This window comes from Sceloporus occidentalis, unplaced genomic scaffold (genome assembly GCF_023333645.1).
Source record: "Sceloporus occidentalis isolate IW3139 unplaced genomic scaffold, rSceOcc1.0.p SCAF_4, whole genome shotgun sequence".
Lineage (NCBI taxonomy): Eukaryota > Metazoa > Chordata > Lepidosauria > Squamata > Phrynosomatidae > Sceloporus > Sceloporus occidentalis.
Window position 1 is genome coordinate 62,363,304 of NW_028316984.1, and position 17,144 is coordinate 62,380,447.

A 17,144-nucleotide genomic window follows, 5' to 3' on the forward strand; every position below is an offset into this window, starting at 1 on the left:
GTATATCTTTACTCAGAAGTAAATCCCATCCACAGGAGTAAGTAAGGGATTTTTTAATACTGGGACTAGGCATTGCAAGTTCAAAATTCTTTTATATCCTTATTATTGTGGACATTCATGCAGCATCATTATCCTATCTGAACCATAAAAGACATCTTATCTTTCATTGGATAATTTCTCCTTGTGAACATTTATACTCACAGGAACTATTCCATTTAAGGTAGTGGATTATAAAAGTAAAATTATACAGGTAGTTATTGATATACCACTTTGCTTATTTTTTGCTGTTCAACTTTTTTTAGATAGAAGCATTGAACTGGTGATTTCAAAGTGTTTGCCATTGAACAATCATTTTCCGTGGATTTAATTCAATGGATGTTGTACATTCAGCTGTTAACAGCACAAGGTCCTTTGAATATACAGATTAAATATAGCTCACTTTAGTGACTTAAAATAAAAGCCTAACATTGATATAGATTTTCTGAGCATTTCATCTTAGTTGTGTGGTTTTGAGTTTCAAGAAGCTTCAGGATCATTACTCCTGCTATGATTGAAAGATAGGTATAAAACCTTTAACGTGTGGCTTTTCACAATTAGTTTTGGATTTTAAAGGGTTGAGGATCCCACTTCCATCTGCAGAGTCTGTGAAAATGCATTTGAAATATATGCTTTTTGCATTGTTTTTGCAGTGCTGATTGCATTCGTTGCACTCACAGAGAAAGTTGTACACTAGCATTTCTAATCCTTATTTGTAGATAACCTTATGCAACATTTCAATGTTTGTTTGGATCTAATCTGGATGAGGATACGTGTAGCATGTTTTAATGACTCCTTACTGTGTGAACTTTTAATTAAATACTCAACAAGGATATTGAAACACAGTTTAATAGCAAGATTTTATTAGAAACGCCAGTTCTAGCAAAAATTTTCACCACAAAGTACTGTATACCAAATGTTGAAAGCAGAGATTAAGGACCAGAAGAACCTTTCTTGGTTCATTCCAACACTGTCAGTAATTAACAATCATTGGCAAACAGCATTAGCATCTCATATCTTGGTGATACATGCTCTCTTTATTTTCTCATAGATTAAAGATCCCTTTAAAATGCGGTGGGAACTGCAGATCGCAGTCAGTAAGAAAGTTCCACATTTTGACAAGATTGTGAATGAGAAGCAGGAACAAAGAAGTCATTGGATTTTATGTTAACAATTGGGACTAATTTCACTATTTACATTTTTTCTAAATAAATTATAATCTAATTACTCAATTTAGATGAGTTAAACATTTAGAAATTAGGCTTCTTCATCTTCAAATGTGCAGACATTAATCAAAAATTTCCTAGAGGTGTGGGGATAGAAAAGGTTAAAAAACAGTGCCATAGTAGATTTCTATATGGTCCAAGGGATTGCAGTGGGAGGGGAGAGCTGGCCAAAAGTAATCTCCCTATTACACTAGAAGGAACAAAATTTGGAGTAAAGCCAGAGTTGACTACAGCAACCCCCTTATTTGCTGCCTTCGTAGAAAAGATGGTTTTAAAGAGTTCTGGCCAAGTGTGTTGCTGTGACACTGTTAGCAATTATGTAGCACACACCCTCCTATGAAGTCCATGCCTTGTGTGGTTGCTCATCACAATGTCACAATCACAATCTCACTGCTGATTATCACATGTGAAATCAGCACCAGGATAGATGCAGGTTGTAACCATCACCGACAGATTTTACCATATTGCCCCTGCCCAAGCAGTAGGCAGTCCATATCCACCCCAGGCTTCTACAGATTTTAATGATTGGGATTTTCCTATTCTTGAAAAGCTGCCGAAGTCTGGGTGGGTTATGAGCTGCCTACTGCCCTGGCATGGGGCATTGCAATAAGATGTCGGTGATAGTTACAAACTGTCTATCCCAGCACATATTTCACATGCGATACTATTTAAATAGCTACACCCTACTCTGGTATCACAAGGTTCATGAAAGGTTTACACTACAATCAATTTGAGAAATTTAAATTTTTAAAAAGCTTGCCTCTGTTATCAAAGGCCCTATACAGATCAGCACTTTGGGCCAACATGGGGGCGGAGACAGGGCGTAGCATCCTCATGATGCACGCCTCAACTCCACCCCCAGTGTGCTGTGATGCCGCGCACCGCTCATCACGGTGCGTAGCATCATTGCACTCCTCCAGCCCTGTGTCCATACGACGCAGAACTGAAGGAGTGCTGCATAGCCACGCCGCCACAGCTATCATGCCCTGGAAAGGCTGGATTGAGGCTGCGATGTGAGATTGCCACGGCCCCAATCCAGCTAGGAAAGAGACAGCTGGAGGCTGTACAGCCCTGAAGTCTCTGCCAAAGAAGGTCCTTCTTACAAAGTCTTTATGGGCACCTGACCCCCTCTTACCTTCCTCATCCTCTCTCTAGCTGGAAGAGGAAGATCCCACTTATCCAATGGGCTAGGTACTGCAGCACTGTCAGAAACTGGAACTGGTCAAAAAGCAAAACCCATATAGAGAACATGAGGGAGGTACAGCAGCTTGCTTGGGACTGCCCCTGCTGCTTGTAAAGTCTCTCAGTCAGCTTGGTACCTTTTTCTTCACTCTCTTTATAAGGAGCATGCATGGATGATCCTAAGCAAGTGTCTGCAGGCAGGAAGAACTCATGAAAGAGTGGATCCCTTGTTAGATTAATTGAACTGGTCCTTAATTTGCAGTGTTGAAAGAGTGAGTCATCAGATAATGGGGTGTCAAAAGGTGGGAAATTCATGTATCAGTATCAGGTTGTTGCAGTAAATAGCATAATAAAGCTTGCACTGAACAACAATGGGATTGTCCTCTAGCTGACCCTCTTGTAGTTTAACAAGAATCCCCTAATGCCAGTCTCTGTAACTGCCATGTAGATAATAGAAGATAGTAGAATCATAGAATCGTAGAGTTGGAAGAGACCACAAGGGCCATCCAGTCCAACCCCCTGCCATGCAGGAAATCTCAATCAAAGCATCCCCGACAGAAGGGGATAGTAGAAGAAGAATGTTTGAAAAGAGATTTAACTCTTAACCCACCTAGTGGGAGAGGAAAATAGTGGATGTAAACAACTTGCTCCTCAGATGGTGCGTCAGAGAACAATTTGAATTCTTGGATCATGGGCTGCAGTTCCATGAGGGGGGACTTCTGGCAAGGAATGGTTTGCACCTCATGCCAGTTGGCAGAAACTTTTTGCCAATAATCCCAAAAATTTTATAAAGAGGGTTTTAAACTGAATGGTGTGGTGGTGGTGGTGGTGGGGGGAGAGACAGTAGTTTGGAAGGCAGGAGTTCACCAAGGGCTGGAGACGATAGGCAAACTGTTATAGAGGAACAAGGCAAATAGTGCAAGGACCCAACAGTGAGAGGTAAAAAAAAAAAAAAACCCTTACACAAGCAGCAAGTAAGTAAAGGCAACACATGGTCTTAAATGTCTCTGCACTAATGCACAGAGTATGGTAAATAAGCAAGATGAACTTGAACTCCAAGCAAAACAAAGAAAATATGATATATTAGATATCACTGAAGCCTGGTGGGAAGAGTCTCATGATTTATCTACCTTTTCCACCACACCAAAACCATGAGGTTTTGCCTAAGTTTGACTTCCAGCAAATACAAGGAATGTAGTAATAGGGCGTATAACCTTTTGAAGAGAAATAGGCCAAACAGGAAAGGAGGAGGAATAGCATTATATGTCAGGGATGTTTATACCTGTGAAGAGATCCATACAACAAAATTTTAAAAAAAGAAGAGATCCAGGACATCAATCCTGGAAGCCAGGTGGAGAGCATCTGGATAAAAATAAAAGGGGAGGAATACAACAGGGATGTTATTGTGGGAGTCTACTACAGACCCCAAGTCAAACTGAAGAATTGGATTATGCCTTTCTAGAACAGATGACCACACACTCAGAAAAGAAAGATGTAGTGATGGAAGACATCAACTATCCTTGTATTTGCTGGAAGTCAAACTTAGGCAAAACCTCATGGTTTTGGTGTGGTGGTGAAGGTAGATAAATAATACTTATTGTATTAGGAATACAAAATAATACAAATGAACCCCAAAGTATCTGTATGTATATGTGTATATATATTTATAACCAGAAACATGCATGAAGAAAATTGATGTATAAAGTGATGCATCGAAAATAAACAGTTTCTGAGACTTAAATAGACTGTGTAGATCATATAAGCTGGAAGCATAGGCCATAAACATCAATAGGCCAATCAGCTAACACATTTGAAATCAAGAAACAATACGATTTTGAATTACATTTCTTCACTGCCACAGATGGGAGGGATACTCACCAAGATTCCTCATGTCATCGTCCCCTATGTACATTTATCACCAAGTATGGAAGTTGATTACTTTGTGTATAGTCCAAAGCTTGCCTCATTCATGGATCTACTAGGATCTCCTGCTTGGCTTATTAGTATGGTGAGGAATACTTGCCTATTAGCCTCTTAGCTGGTGAGATCAGTGCAGCTTTTAATTATAAGTATTACCAGCTTGCATGAAACTCCTCAGTTATGTTTGTGGTTTCCTATCTATAAAATACTGTTTATCAGCAGATACAGAAGTGTTCTGTAGATTAGGCAAGAGAGAGTGAAATTACTGTGCTTCACCGCAGGCATACTGTTTCAGAAAAAAATGACGGTATCAGCCCTAAGCTTCAGTTCTGCACATTCTGGTGGAAAACATGCACATGTTGTTTTTCCAAATTTGTTTTGCTTCCTCTTACTAAGTTATACAGTAAGTCCAACTTACACCGTTGTAAGTTATTTTTTCCTTGTTATTGTGGAGGTTATTGCAGAGCACTGGCACCATCCTCCAGGGGATCCTAGAGGATACTTCATTGCTGTGTATCTGCTACTTCATACTTTCTGACAACTAGTAAAGTGTTTTGTGGAAGCAGCAGCTGCCAAATGGTACAGGGCAGGGGATGGATGAGGGAGAGGAGCTTCATTCATAATTCCACCTTTGTAGAATTTTGTAGTATGTCTCATGATCTAGGCACCTGTCTTGAGTTCTTTCACTGAAACAAAACCAACAACAACAAAAAGGCAGGTCTTGCTCCCCCCGTCCCCGGGTCGTTCTACATAGGCTTAGTACAACCTGCCCTCTTACTTCCAGGTGGGTCCCAAAGGAAACTGATTGAGAAAGGGAAGTAGGGACATTTAGAGTGAGATAACCACATTATTTATGTATCAAGCCCAAAGCTGAATTTCTATCAGGCCACATGAAAGAAAAGACTCAGAGGATATTCACAGCCAGCTACTGTACATAGCTACAAAAACAACATGCACACTATTTTCTTGTAAATATGGGTGTTTATTTTATAATCACTATAAAACATTTAAAATACATCTTTAATGTTAATGTCAAATATGTCCTCTGTTTCACTCAATTAAAAAATAAGAAAGTACAGAAAAACCTCTAAAGATATTCCTACCAGGCACACCATTTCTTTCCAAATGTTCTTTATTCTACAATACCTTACTTACAAGTATGGAGAGATTCCTTTATTGAATTTTCCCGTGAGCTTTTCATTGTTTGGGTTTTTCACAGAAACAGTGCAGAGGGGAATTTCCTTAAAATACTTGACAAACAAACACCCAAACAACCCTAACATATTAAAACAAGCACAGATTCTCCTGAAAATTCTTGTAACATCCCCTGAATATAATCACATTAATTGATGAGATCTTAAATTGTTACTGTTTTATTTATAAAGAGGTTTTTAAATTTTAAAGTGCTCTATGTCAAAATATATTGATTTTGCCATTTCCAGATTTTATGGGAAGCTAAAATAAAAGAGGGGACAGGGGAGCTTTCCAGAATAATGTCATTTACTTGAGCCCTGTCTTTCCTACTAAAAACACAACAGGTGATAGTGGACCAAATTCCCTGAAATGTACTGAGAATCAGAACCACTATGTCTAAAAACTTGGCAATCTGTTCAAATATAAAAAAAGGCTAGCATGCAATAGAAAGCATGTTTGTTCATATCAAGCTAAATAAACTCTTGTTCTGTGTCACAGGGATCCTGTATCGCAAGTCCTGCGCATCCTCTGCAGCTTGCCTCATGACCTCTGCCGGATACCAGACTTTCTGTACTCCAGGGAAAATAAACTCTGTTTGTATAAGCTGCTGCAATACTCCACTCTGCAATGGGCCCAGGCCAAAGAAGCGGGGAAACTTTGGCACCATGCCCAGGGCTGGTGTATTAACAACCGTGCTGCTCTCTGGCTTGGCATTTCTATCACCACTACACTGCTAAACTCTAATGGAAGAGTTTTTTGGTCACATCATTCGTCCTGTGTTATTTCCTTCAAAGACACAGCTGGTTTCCATTGTAATGTTGCTGTTTGCATCCAGATGCTGAAAGAAGAATTTAATTTTGAAAACAAAATCTCAGCAACTTTCTTAGTGAAGGAATAGATATAGTTGTCTGAATTTCCAAGATGCACTTTAAAAACAAATCAACACTCACCCATGCAGAACCCATATTCATTCATGTTATTGGAAACTAGTCTACTGAAACAAGCACTTAAACTTGGAGGTTGCAACCTGCAGACTGTGACCCCTTTGCTTGTTTGTTTTTAAACATCCATTTTTAGCATATGGTGTATCATCTGATTTATGTTTTATGAAAATTCACAGTTCATGTTCACAAAGGCCATTCTGGTTAGAAGGACTCGGGTCTGTGCTGGTCTCCAGTGGCATTGTTTTCACATTCAGCTCCAGTGATTCAAGACTCATTTTCTGCAAACTGCAGTCAGGCTTGGTCTCACTCTGAAAAGTACTTAAGAAAACCTTGTTAGCAGTCTTGGTAGAAGACTTGCGCCTGGATGACATGAAGATCAATGGGCGCCGGTAACGGCTACTACTGGCTACCGAATTCAGATTGGCTTTTAGAAACTTCTGTTTGTTGGCATGTTCTAGCGTCAGATGACAACGGAGGACCTGAAGAAAGACATTCCGGAATTGCTGGGAGGAGATGTTGTACAGCAGTGGGTTCACCACAGAGCTGAGGTAGAAGAAAGTATCGGCTATGGGGAGAAGGATAATGTATGCTCTGAAGTAGGAGACGGTCCAGTTCTGCTTAGGTCTTGCAGCGGCCATGATCCTTCGAACTTGATTTGGCAGCCAGCATATTGCCAGAGTTGCAACAATCATTCCTGCAAGCAAGGAGTGGAGAAAGAGAAAGCATGTGAAAACCAATCATAAAATATTTAGTATCAGTCCTGCATTTACTGGCTAGGAAATGATACCAATTTTTCAGTGTTTTGCTTGACAGCTTCTTCTGCCACTAGCAAAATTTGTTCTAAGAAACGGGGAAGAGGCAAGCCTCTTCAAGGTCACTGCAGTCGGGGTTCTGATAAGTATTATGTAATATTTAAGATAGCATTTCTTTTTTACTCCCTGGCATTGGTTAAGTTCAAAGACATTATTTCAAAGATGGTGCATTCTTTAAAATGTTATCTATGATTCCTTCCCCTTCTCAACTCTTTACTCCCCTCTGCATTATTAAAAATACAGCCATATTAGAGCAGGCAATACCCAAAAGAGGATCAGATTCTGTTTTATATTTTACAAAACAAATATGCATACAACTGTATATTTGGCGTTATTTTTGGTAACTTTTCTCTGACAGAAGATATTTTTGCGTACAGTATGAATGGCTCTTTTTATGACAAAGAGTATATAATAGGCATCTGGGAAAGAAATTTGTGAAATAAAAGGAACAGGGAAAAAGAACCCTCTTAGACATACCATAGACAATGTTTCAGATAATATGGAAGGCGTTCAGAGCTTTGATATCCAAGCATTTTGGGTTCCTCTTTCATTCTTTCTTTTCTCTACTTCATAGGGTCCAGATGATTATTATTTATTATTATTATTATTATTATTATTATTATTTTAAGAACATGGACATTATGACATTTTCCTTCAACCACAGACAGCCACAAGCATACCACTGTGGCTTTCTTATTGTTGGCTATGGCAAAGGAAAAGGTACAGACACTTAGCAGAGCTTTGTCTGCCACAGCTGACAGGAATATTAAGCATTTACGTAGTTCTTTAAAATATTAAATGTGTTTCTTGTGCTTTGCCTTATTTTAATCTTTACCATGTGAAAATGTCACATTATCTTCACTGAAAACACAGTGGCTTGCTGAGAACTTCCAGAGCTTTGAAAGGTATTCCTAAAAGTAATTAGGTATGGTTCCCGACAATTATAATTTTAAAATTTGAAATTGAAGTCTTTTTAATTTTAAAAAGTAACTACTTGTTACTTGTTATTCAAAGCTACCTAGAATGTTACAAGCTTGTGGTATAAAACACACTTAATTAGTGAGATCACATACACCCTGTAACTATAAAAGTAACTAAAACAATATACAGTTATACTGAAAAAGTAGTTATGTTATCCTTCATTACAGTGTAATCACAATATAACTTATTCATGTTTTAGTTACTGGAAGGATAATTACAATGTTAATTTCTAAGCTCTGAGAAATTTATAGCAGTGGTGAGATTTGAACCCTGGTTTGTAAGTGACTAACCTGTACCACCTCTCTTCATAAGAACCAAGGGACACATGATTACAGGAAACCTCTGGAGGGGGCTGAAATATTGGTTGTATTTAAGACGAAATTCTGTTCCTGAGAGGGACAATGTAAAGAAGAATGTAGTTCAAAGTTCCTGTTTGTTTGTTTTGTTTTAAAGGCCACAGTGGTATTGGGGAAAGGATTTTAAATTTATCCCTTGAATTATTGAACTCCTACAATGCAATTCCAAAGTTTTCAGCCAATTCACCCTGCAGTGGTGTCACTTGTTTTGCAGCAAATGTGCCTTATATGTAAAACAAAACACTTTCAATAACAGAGGTATACCCCACCCATTGCAATATTTCCCTTGATTTGTGCATTTTGCACCACACTCTTGACTAAAGCTTCTGTTTGCTTTAAAGCAAGTCATACAACTCAGCCTGCTTCCTTGGCAAAATTGCAAACAACTCTGCTACTGCCAATATTAATCTAGAAATAAACTAGAAATATTAAAATATAAATAAAAGGAGCAAAATAAATCAAGTAGTACAAAATTTCATTTCAGGGAGGAAAATGGCTGTTTTGAATAATGTTAAGAAATTTGGTAATTCTGAAAGAACAATAAATATGAATGTACAGACAAAAATGAGATTTTAAAAAATCAGAGCAGTGGCTTGGAAGATCCAGGACTGGTCATAAATTGTGTGTAATGGTTTGTTTTGTGAACCTTTTGATTTGAATGTTTAACTTTGGTTAATAAAAGAGATTAATTTTCATAACAATGACAAGTTTTCTTTATATCAAAATCCTTGCAGATTTTCTTACACTAGGTTTCATAAAGGCATGTCGCCATTATCACAAAGAAATAGTTTTGTAATAGAAACAGATACTTAATAGTTTTGTAATGGAAACAGTACTTTGTTTTGTAATAGAATCAGTTCCTAGCACTTTCACCCTTTGCCATAACAAAGAAACCATAAATGGCCAAGTTAAACAGGAATTTTCTTTCTAATGTATTCATATTCCTGCTTGCCACTTAGTACAAATTGTACTACTTATTTTGTATCTGTTCTTCTCGCTCATCCAGATGACAATAGCAGGCAGTGTAGCTCAAATTTGACATAATGCTTCACTTCCCATTATCTCTTAGTATGTACATGTTATATGACAAGGGGTAAAAAATCCCCAAAAGTCACATTTGTGGTGCCCACACCCATGTGTTTCTATTAGTCAAGGTCATCAACAAAAGAGGTGACTACTGTTTGATATTCATTTACTTCCACATCTAGAGTCTGAACACATAACCAGAACAGTCTTGTAATATAATGGCCAGATTCCTGTTGGTTAATCTCAGTGGAGTGGACTCACTGAAGCAATTGTTGAAAAGTGTGTCAAACATAGATAAATCCCATTGCCTCAGTGTGCCTACTTTACCAGGAGTAACAACAGGATTTATCCCAAAGCTTGCTAAAATGTACTACTTCAAAGTATAATCTGATATCACAAATTATTGTGGTTTTAAGCATGTGAACCTCTGTCTTCTCTGCCTTGTAAGAGTTTGATGTTAGTTTGTAAACTGCACTTATTGCTTTGTGTTTGCCATATATGTGACTTCACCTGCCATAGTTAAGGCTGTTGCTGTGCCATGAAGCACTAGTGCCCTATGAGTAAGTTAATCTATGAAGTCAAGTACTGGGTTAATGGATAACAAAAACATACAAACAAGTTTGCTTTCTCATAATTTGAAAGGTCAATCCATGCTGTAGGCTCTTAACTATGATTAGTAGAGCCGCAATTTGAGGGAATTCTGAATTGAACCACCCTGTTTTGGGTATTGTCTGATTTGAATTAACACTGGAATACAGGTATTCCTAAGCCGACATCCCTTTTATTGCCATTTTCTTCATGTGGAAAGCAACAAGCCTGGAGAGGCATTCCTGTTTGTGCAGAGAACCTTCATTAAAGCAAGGATGCTGGAAAATCAGAGTGCTTCTGCAGCATGTCTCCAATGGGACAAGTTCCTCTCCTTGTCAGATTTGTCATTTTTCATGGAGGGGGTGGAATTGCCACTGCCCTCTTCACATGGTGATTCACATTGGGTAAGTAATGTTTGAATAACATTTTAGTAGGTAAGCAATTTCCATACAAAATATAATATCCTCAACCTGTTTTTAAACCTCTCTCTCTCTCTGCATATGTGAGATACATGCACTTATAAACACCTAGAACATATATGTACATATTGAGGCAAGTGATCCCATAGCTATATCTTTGTGTGTATTATTGATTTAGTGGTTTAAATAAATGGTAGGTCATACAACTACTCAGATGATTTTGTCTATTAATCTAGTGTTTTACACTCCACCTGTACCAGTTCAGTTTTGTGCTTCCTAATGCTACAGTCCTGATTTTTAAAGACAGACATTCCACCAGCTCTTGCTTTTTCATCATGTAAAAGAACAGTGAGGTCATGCCCTCATTTTTGTTCCTCTGTGCTGTCAAAATCATTAATAAGAACTAATGATCAATGAACCATGGCATAGAAGAGTCACTCAAGACATGCAGACCTTTACAATCTTTATCATTTTTCAAAAAGAAGGTGGATCCACTAAATTGATTTTTTGAACATTCACCCTTTAGAAGACTTCTTTTCAGGCTGGTAGCCAAGAATTATATGATGAACTGAAGAAACTTTGCAGAACAGCCAGAACATAATGTTAAAATAGCAGGAGGGATTAAATTTGTTATAACCACATTTTAAAAAGTCAAAACTTGAAAATTTAGGAAAGAGATCTAGAATATCTTATGATGGGAATTGTTGTTTTGTTCCTTCAAGTAGTTTCTGAATCATGGTGACCCTATCACAGGATTTTCTTGGCCAGATTTGTTCAGAGGAGGTTTACAATTGCTTTCCCCTGTGCTTATTTAGTTAGTTTCATTTCATTTCTATGCCACCTTTCTCCCACAGAGAATCAAGGCAGCTCACAGTTAAAATTGTTTTAAAACTTTACAGTAAAAATTTAAAAACAGTTGAAATCATCTAACTAAAAACAATATAAAATTATATAAAACATGAAAAGTTTAAAAACATAACTAGAGCACGCATCCCATATAAAAGCCTCCCTGACATGATTATATATTAAAAGTGTGCTTGAATAAAAATGTGTTTGCCTATTGGCAAAAGGAAAGCAAGGAGGAGGTCAACCTATCCTAGGTTCTCATGGAAGGGAGTTCCAGAGGGTGGGAGCAGCCACTGAGAAGGTGCTCTCTCATGTCCTCACCACCCAAGCCTGTGATGGTTGTCATGAAGGAAAGTTCTAGTTTGGTTTGGAAAAATAATATTGATCCAATAAGCCATGCATTGTAAATTATCTTTCTGCCCTATGTGCTATGTCTTCCCTCCTCCCCTCTCAGGTTTTGTAGTGCAAGATTTCCAGGGTCTGTTACATCATAACTTTCTTTATCTAGAAACCAGGTTATGAAACTAGGATCCAGAAAGTCATGATATAATTGCCTTGACTGTAATGTGTAGGCTTGAGACCAGTGTCAGGGTCCACTGCATGCAGTGGCAACCTCTGGCTTGCTGTTTCTCATTATTTTGACCTATTCGTCTCTAAATTCTAAGCAAGTGAAGTAAAAGGAGAAAAAGCAGCAGTCATCATTCACCTTGTTTCCTTTCTTAGTGCTGCTACAAAGGAACAGTGGCAGCAGCATGGAGAGTGTGGGTTTGGGAGACTGAAAACATTTTGCCAAGGTCCATCCAAAACTGGAACCTTTACTTACCAAAGTAATAATAATGAAAGCCTGCATATTTGCCTCATATTGATGTCCAAGAGTGATCATGAACACTCCTTAATGATACCATCTTTCTGCAAGATTCAGGTATATAGACCAGGGATGGGCAAATTGTGAGCCTTCCAGGTGTTGGACTGCATTAACCAATTTAGTCAGTGGTGAAGAATGCTGGGATTTGCAATCTAGTAACATCTGGAGTGCCACACTTTTACCATCCTTAGCATAAAGAAGTTTTCAAGATGACATGGACTATCTTGCCCTTATTTTATCCTCAGAGACTCTTCTTTAAGGAGAGATGTATGGCCAGAATCCATTAAGCCAGTTATGAATGTATAACCTACACCCTTATCACATGAACAAAGAAAATGGAAACAGAGCCAGAGATAATGGCCTCCTTACTGCATGACATCATAGCGCTTAAGTTCACTTCCTGCTGAAAAAATCAGCTTGATAAAAAACTCACTTTTAATGATCATCTCCTGTGGGAAGAGAATTGAAGCACTATAACATCATGAAAAAAGGCATGGAGAAAGCTGCTACTCTTCAGTTCCATATCTGCTTTCTTTTCTTGTGCAGTAAGGTGTGTAGTGGTTTGAGTGTTGGACTACAACTCTAGAGACCAGGGTTTGATTTCCCCTTGGGCAGGAAACCCACTGGATGACCTTGGGCAAGTCACATGCTCTCAGCTTCAGGGAAAGGCAATGGCAAGCCTCCTCTGAACTAATCTTGCCAAGAAAACCCATCATAGTTTCGCCTCAGGGTGGCCATAAGCCAGGAACAACTTGAAGGCACACAACACAACAACAACAAAGGATCCTAGAATTTTGCATCTGTGACTGTTTCATATTTACAATCCCTATGTATTCCCTAGTTTAAGGACTACATGGAGACCATGAAAGTCCCCACAATTTCTATTCCCGTATCAGTCAAAAAGCATCTAGCTGATGGTCCTACGAGCACTTCCATGAGAAATCTCCAGCATGAAGGAGAATTGCAACAGGGGCCTTGCTTATGCCTGTCATACCAGAAATTGCTCACAGGAGGGTGTGGTAGCATAATCTCCAGATCAATGGGAAAAGATCTTCATCAATTACAGTTGTTGCTGCTCAGTAAGTTAAGGATGTGGGGTTGGGTTGGGAGTCACTGCATAGCCATGTAACAACGATGGTTACACATTCATAACTACACAAGTGAACTGTATTTTGATGAAAGACATAAGGGTCAAACAGACTGGTAGCTTGGAGTGGTCTCTGGTCACTCCAGCTCCAATCAATCCCCTATCGTCCCAGGACCACAGTGACCAGGTGCTGTGGTCTCCAAACCGGCCACTGCTGCTGACAAGGAATGGCTTTTCACCACTGTTTTTGTCCAGCTTCAGGCCACCTTAGGTGGCTGTGGAGCAGCTTCCAGTCAATCCAGGGGAATGCGTCATCTGCACAGCATGCCCCTGGAGCAGCCGGAAGCTGCACTTTTTGGCCCATGTGTTTCAGACCATAGAATATTTAACATGAGTCAATCAAGGTTTTTGTTCTGCTTCAATTATTTTATTGGCTGTTAAATTAAACATGGCCTATTTATCGTTACCTAGCTTGAGTCTTCAAGGTTGTGTTGGCTTAATTAATTATATGAAGATATTTATTTGGTGTAGAATTCCAGCTATGGCTTCCTGGAAATATCTGCAAATTGGTATTAGATTTTATTGTTGTTGTTGTTGTTAACTGCCATCAAAGTACCTTACGGTGGCCCTATGAATGACAGCCCTCCATGAACCATAGTCATCAATAGTCCTGCTCAGGTCTTACAAGTTACATTTTTAAGAAAGATCTGTCCAGCCTTAAACCAAAATTAAAATCATTGACTGCAAAATTAAAACAAAATAAAACAATGCATTGGTTGTTTTTTCTCTTAGCCATAGTCTTGGCTAAGAGAAGCCATTGACCTTCACTGAGAATATAAACTGCTATGCATGTAAGGTTCTCCCTTAGATTCTTCTGAAGGAACCAGCAAATGAAAAATGAGCCAATGATAACCTTGTACAGTACTGTAGAGGTTAGTCTTTCAAGGGGCAGGCAGAAGACTGTGTGTGTAAACTTTGTCATTTTTATAAGGACAAGTAATTGCTCATCTTATTTCTGCAGAAATGGGAACAAACATTTTGGCTCAGATGCTTCAGGAATTACCCTATGCCTACAGGGGAAAGCCTTATATTCTCATTCAAGCAATAACAGCATAAAGTATAAAATCCTTTCACTCTGTTTAATGTGCTGGTACAACCGGTAACAAACTTTAGTAAGACAAATCATGGGGGACGTAATAGACTATGTATAGCAGCTACCATTGCTTTATAAACGGGCTGAATGGGCTTAAGTGACTAGTAAAGCCAATGTTCTTATAAAACAAGAAGTAACATTTTCTATTAGAATGGGCACCTGTTTTGTTCATGAAACATATTCTGTGTCCAAGTATAGATGATGCTTTATAATGCCACAATTTAATCAGAAGGCAAGAAGAGCAATAGTTCCATTTTCTCTCTTAATTTCTGAGCTAGAACAACAAGAACCATTGGATGACACACATTTTATTCTTTGAGCTAACCGTTTGAGTAAGCAAAGGGCTAAGGCCAGTGGACTCTTACCAGAGTGAAAAACAATGCCAGCATAGCATGGATATAAGCACTATACAAGCCAGGGCTGTGAGGTCAGAATCATGGAGCTGGAGCTAGAGTTGGAAGCAATTTTGGTTGGAGGCAGAGGCAAAGTGAGCAGAAATGTACCAGCTTCAAAATAAAAACTTATAACAATATATAGTAAATAAATCATTTATACTGACCCTTTTTAGGCAACTGTGAATCAGTAACCTATATAGCCACACAAATATGGTGCAGTGGTTTGACCATAGGATTAACACTCTAGAGATCAGGATTCAGTTCCCCATTGGATGAGCTCGAGTAAGTCACATTCAACCCCAGAAAACCCAGTGATTTTGTCTTAGGTTCACCATGCACTGGAAAGAACTTGAAGGTACTCAACAACAGCCTACAGTTGCACATTTGCAATTACTACTTATTCATAATCTCTACACAGCCCTTAGTATAGGTATTACATAGGGACCATGAAAGCTCCCCAAACTCCATTTACAGGTAAGCAGCTTCTGCAATTGTTAGGGTCCATCCGTCTGTTGCTTGGGCTGCAGTTGCTTGACATTCTCTCTCACCCCTGGCATGAGCAATACCTGACATGAAAGGAATTTGAAACAGGTCCCTTTTCTGCTTTTCACGCTGGAGACCACTCATGAGAGGGGTGGGAATACCAGGCAGCTGCTTCTCAATTGACAGAGGAATGGTCCCAGCAGCTGCTTAGAGGTAAGTGGGGTTTAAAGGGAGAGTCACCCCAGAATTCACCCCCTAGCAATATCATTAGAGTGCTACCTATTACACAAGGGCTGTATAGAATTCCAGCAATATATATATATATATATATTCAGCAAAAATATTTACTTTTGATTGACAGGTATTTTAAATATAAATATAATAAATAATATAAATATGAATTGACCAAGTCAAAGAGGCTTCCCATAAAGTCAGCTGTATTTGAGCATTTCACCATAACTCAGGACCCAGATGAAGACAAATACTGTGATGTCAAGGAGTCACATAATAGAAAAATAGAGGTATCAAGAGTCAAAGGATTGGCATACTAACTCCATAGCCCTAGTATAGTGGTCCTCGAACTGTGCCCTTTAAGATATTTGGACTTCAGCTCCCAGAAGCCTCAGCCATGTTGGCCAGCAGTTTAGGATTCTGGGAACTGAAGTCTAAAATCCCTTAAAGACCACAGTTTGGAGACCTCTGGCCTAGTACAAACAGTAGAATGAATACACACATGGTTCACAAACTAGCCTTGTACTAACTCCAGAAATTCATGTCCACCCACTACAAGGGTGGAGAAAGTGAGACACATGGCCACAGGCAACCTACAACCTCCTTTTTGTAGCCCATTAAGTTCTCCAGAATATCTTCTAAATTTCCAGACCCATTTCTTTTTTTTAAAAAAAGTAAGTATCTTTGACCCCCAAACTGTCAGAAGCTACACAAAACCACTAAAAATGCAGCAGTTTTGTTCCTCATTTCCTGATCCCTAACAGGTACAGGTTCCAGATTCTGCCTGATCTTGCAAGGGTTACCCAAAGAAAGTGGGGGTACTGGGGAGGTCCCCACCAACTGTGTCAACATCTTTAAAAGTTTGGGTTTCTTGGGAAGATTTGTTCAGAGGAAGTTTTCAGAGGAGGCTGAGCTGGAAATCGAACCTTGGTCTCCAGAGTCATAGTTCATCACTCAAACCACTATGTCCCACTGGCTCTCAGGACTGGGCAATCTGCAGACTTCCAACATTTGTTAGATTCTAAGAAATAAATCCAATTGGTAGTCCTAACTAGGGAGTTTATTTTCCCCCTCCTTTTCGCCCGATGCTAGGTGCAGGATGTAAACTTTTAAATGCAGGTTTTATTACACGCCTCCTTGCCCTGGCAGGAGGCATCCCATACCCGATATGGCAGTGATGGCAAACCTTCCAGGGGCCAAATGCCCAAACTAGAAAGTCTTCTGGCACCAGGTGTTATCCGGTGCAAGGGACAGGATTTCTGCCTTCCGGGGCGGGACTTCTGCCCTCTGGGGCAGGGATTTCGGGGCACGACTTATTTCCTCACCCTCCTGGGCCTTCAGCTGCCTCTCCAGAGACAGCTGAAGGCCTGGGGAGAAGGAGGAGAAAGAGGTGTACACCT

At 39.2% G+C, this 17,144-nt stretch overlaps 2 protein-coding genes across 10 annotated transcripts in view; one reads left to right on the forward strand and one right to left on the reverse strand.

The window, feature by feature from the left end:
• Positions 1–17,144, forward strand: part of LYPD1 (LY6/PLAUR domain containing 1) — a 117,639-nt gene that overhangs the window by 28,221 nt on the left and 72,274 nt on the right. The window contains exon 3 of one of the 9 annotated variants that reach the window (XM_089520148.1): positions 6,057–10,842. The exons of the other annotated variants lie outside the window; for them this stretch is intronic. Within the exon in view, the coding sequence (XP_089376274.1) occupies positions 6,057–6,295 (239 nt within the window). The 3' untranslated portion in view covers positions 6,296–10,842. Of the gene's footprint in view, positions 1–6,056; positions 10,843–17,144 lie in introns of those variants that run through there. 9 annotated transcript variants of the gene reach the window in all.
• Positions 6,673–17,144, reverse strand: part of GPR39 (G protein-coupled receptor 39) — a 200,710-nt gene continuing 190,238 nt past the window's right edge. Inside the window, exon 2 of the mRNA XM_089520145.1 lies at positions 6,673–7,196. Coding sequence (XP_089376271.1) covers positions 6,673–7,196 — 524 coding nt within the window. The remainder of the gene's footprint in view (positions 7,197–17,144) is intronic.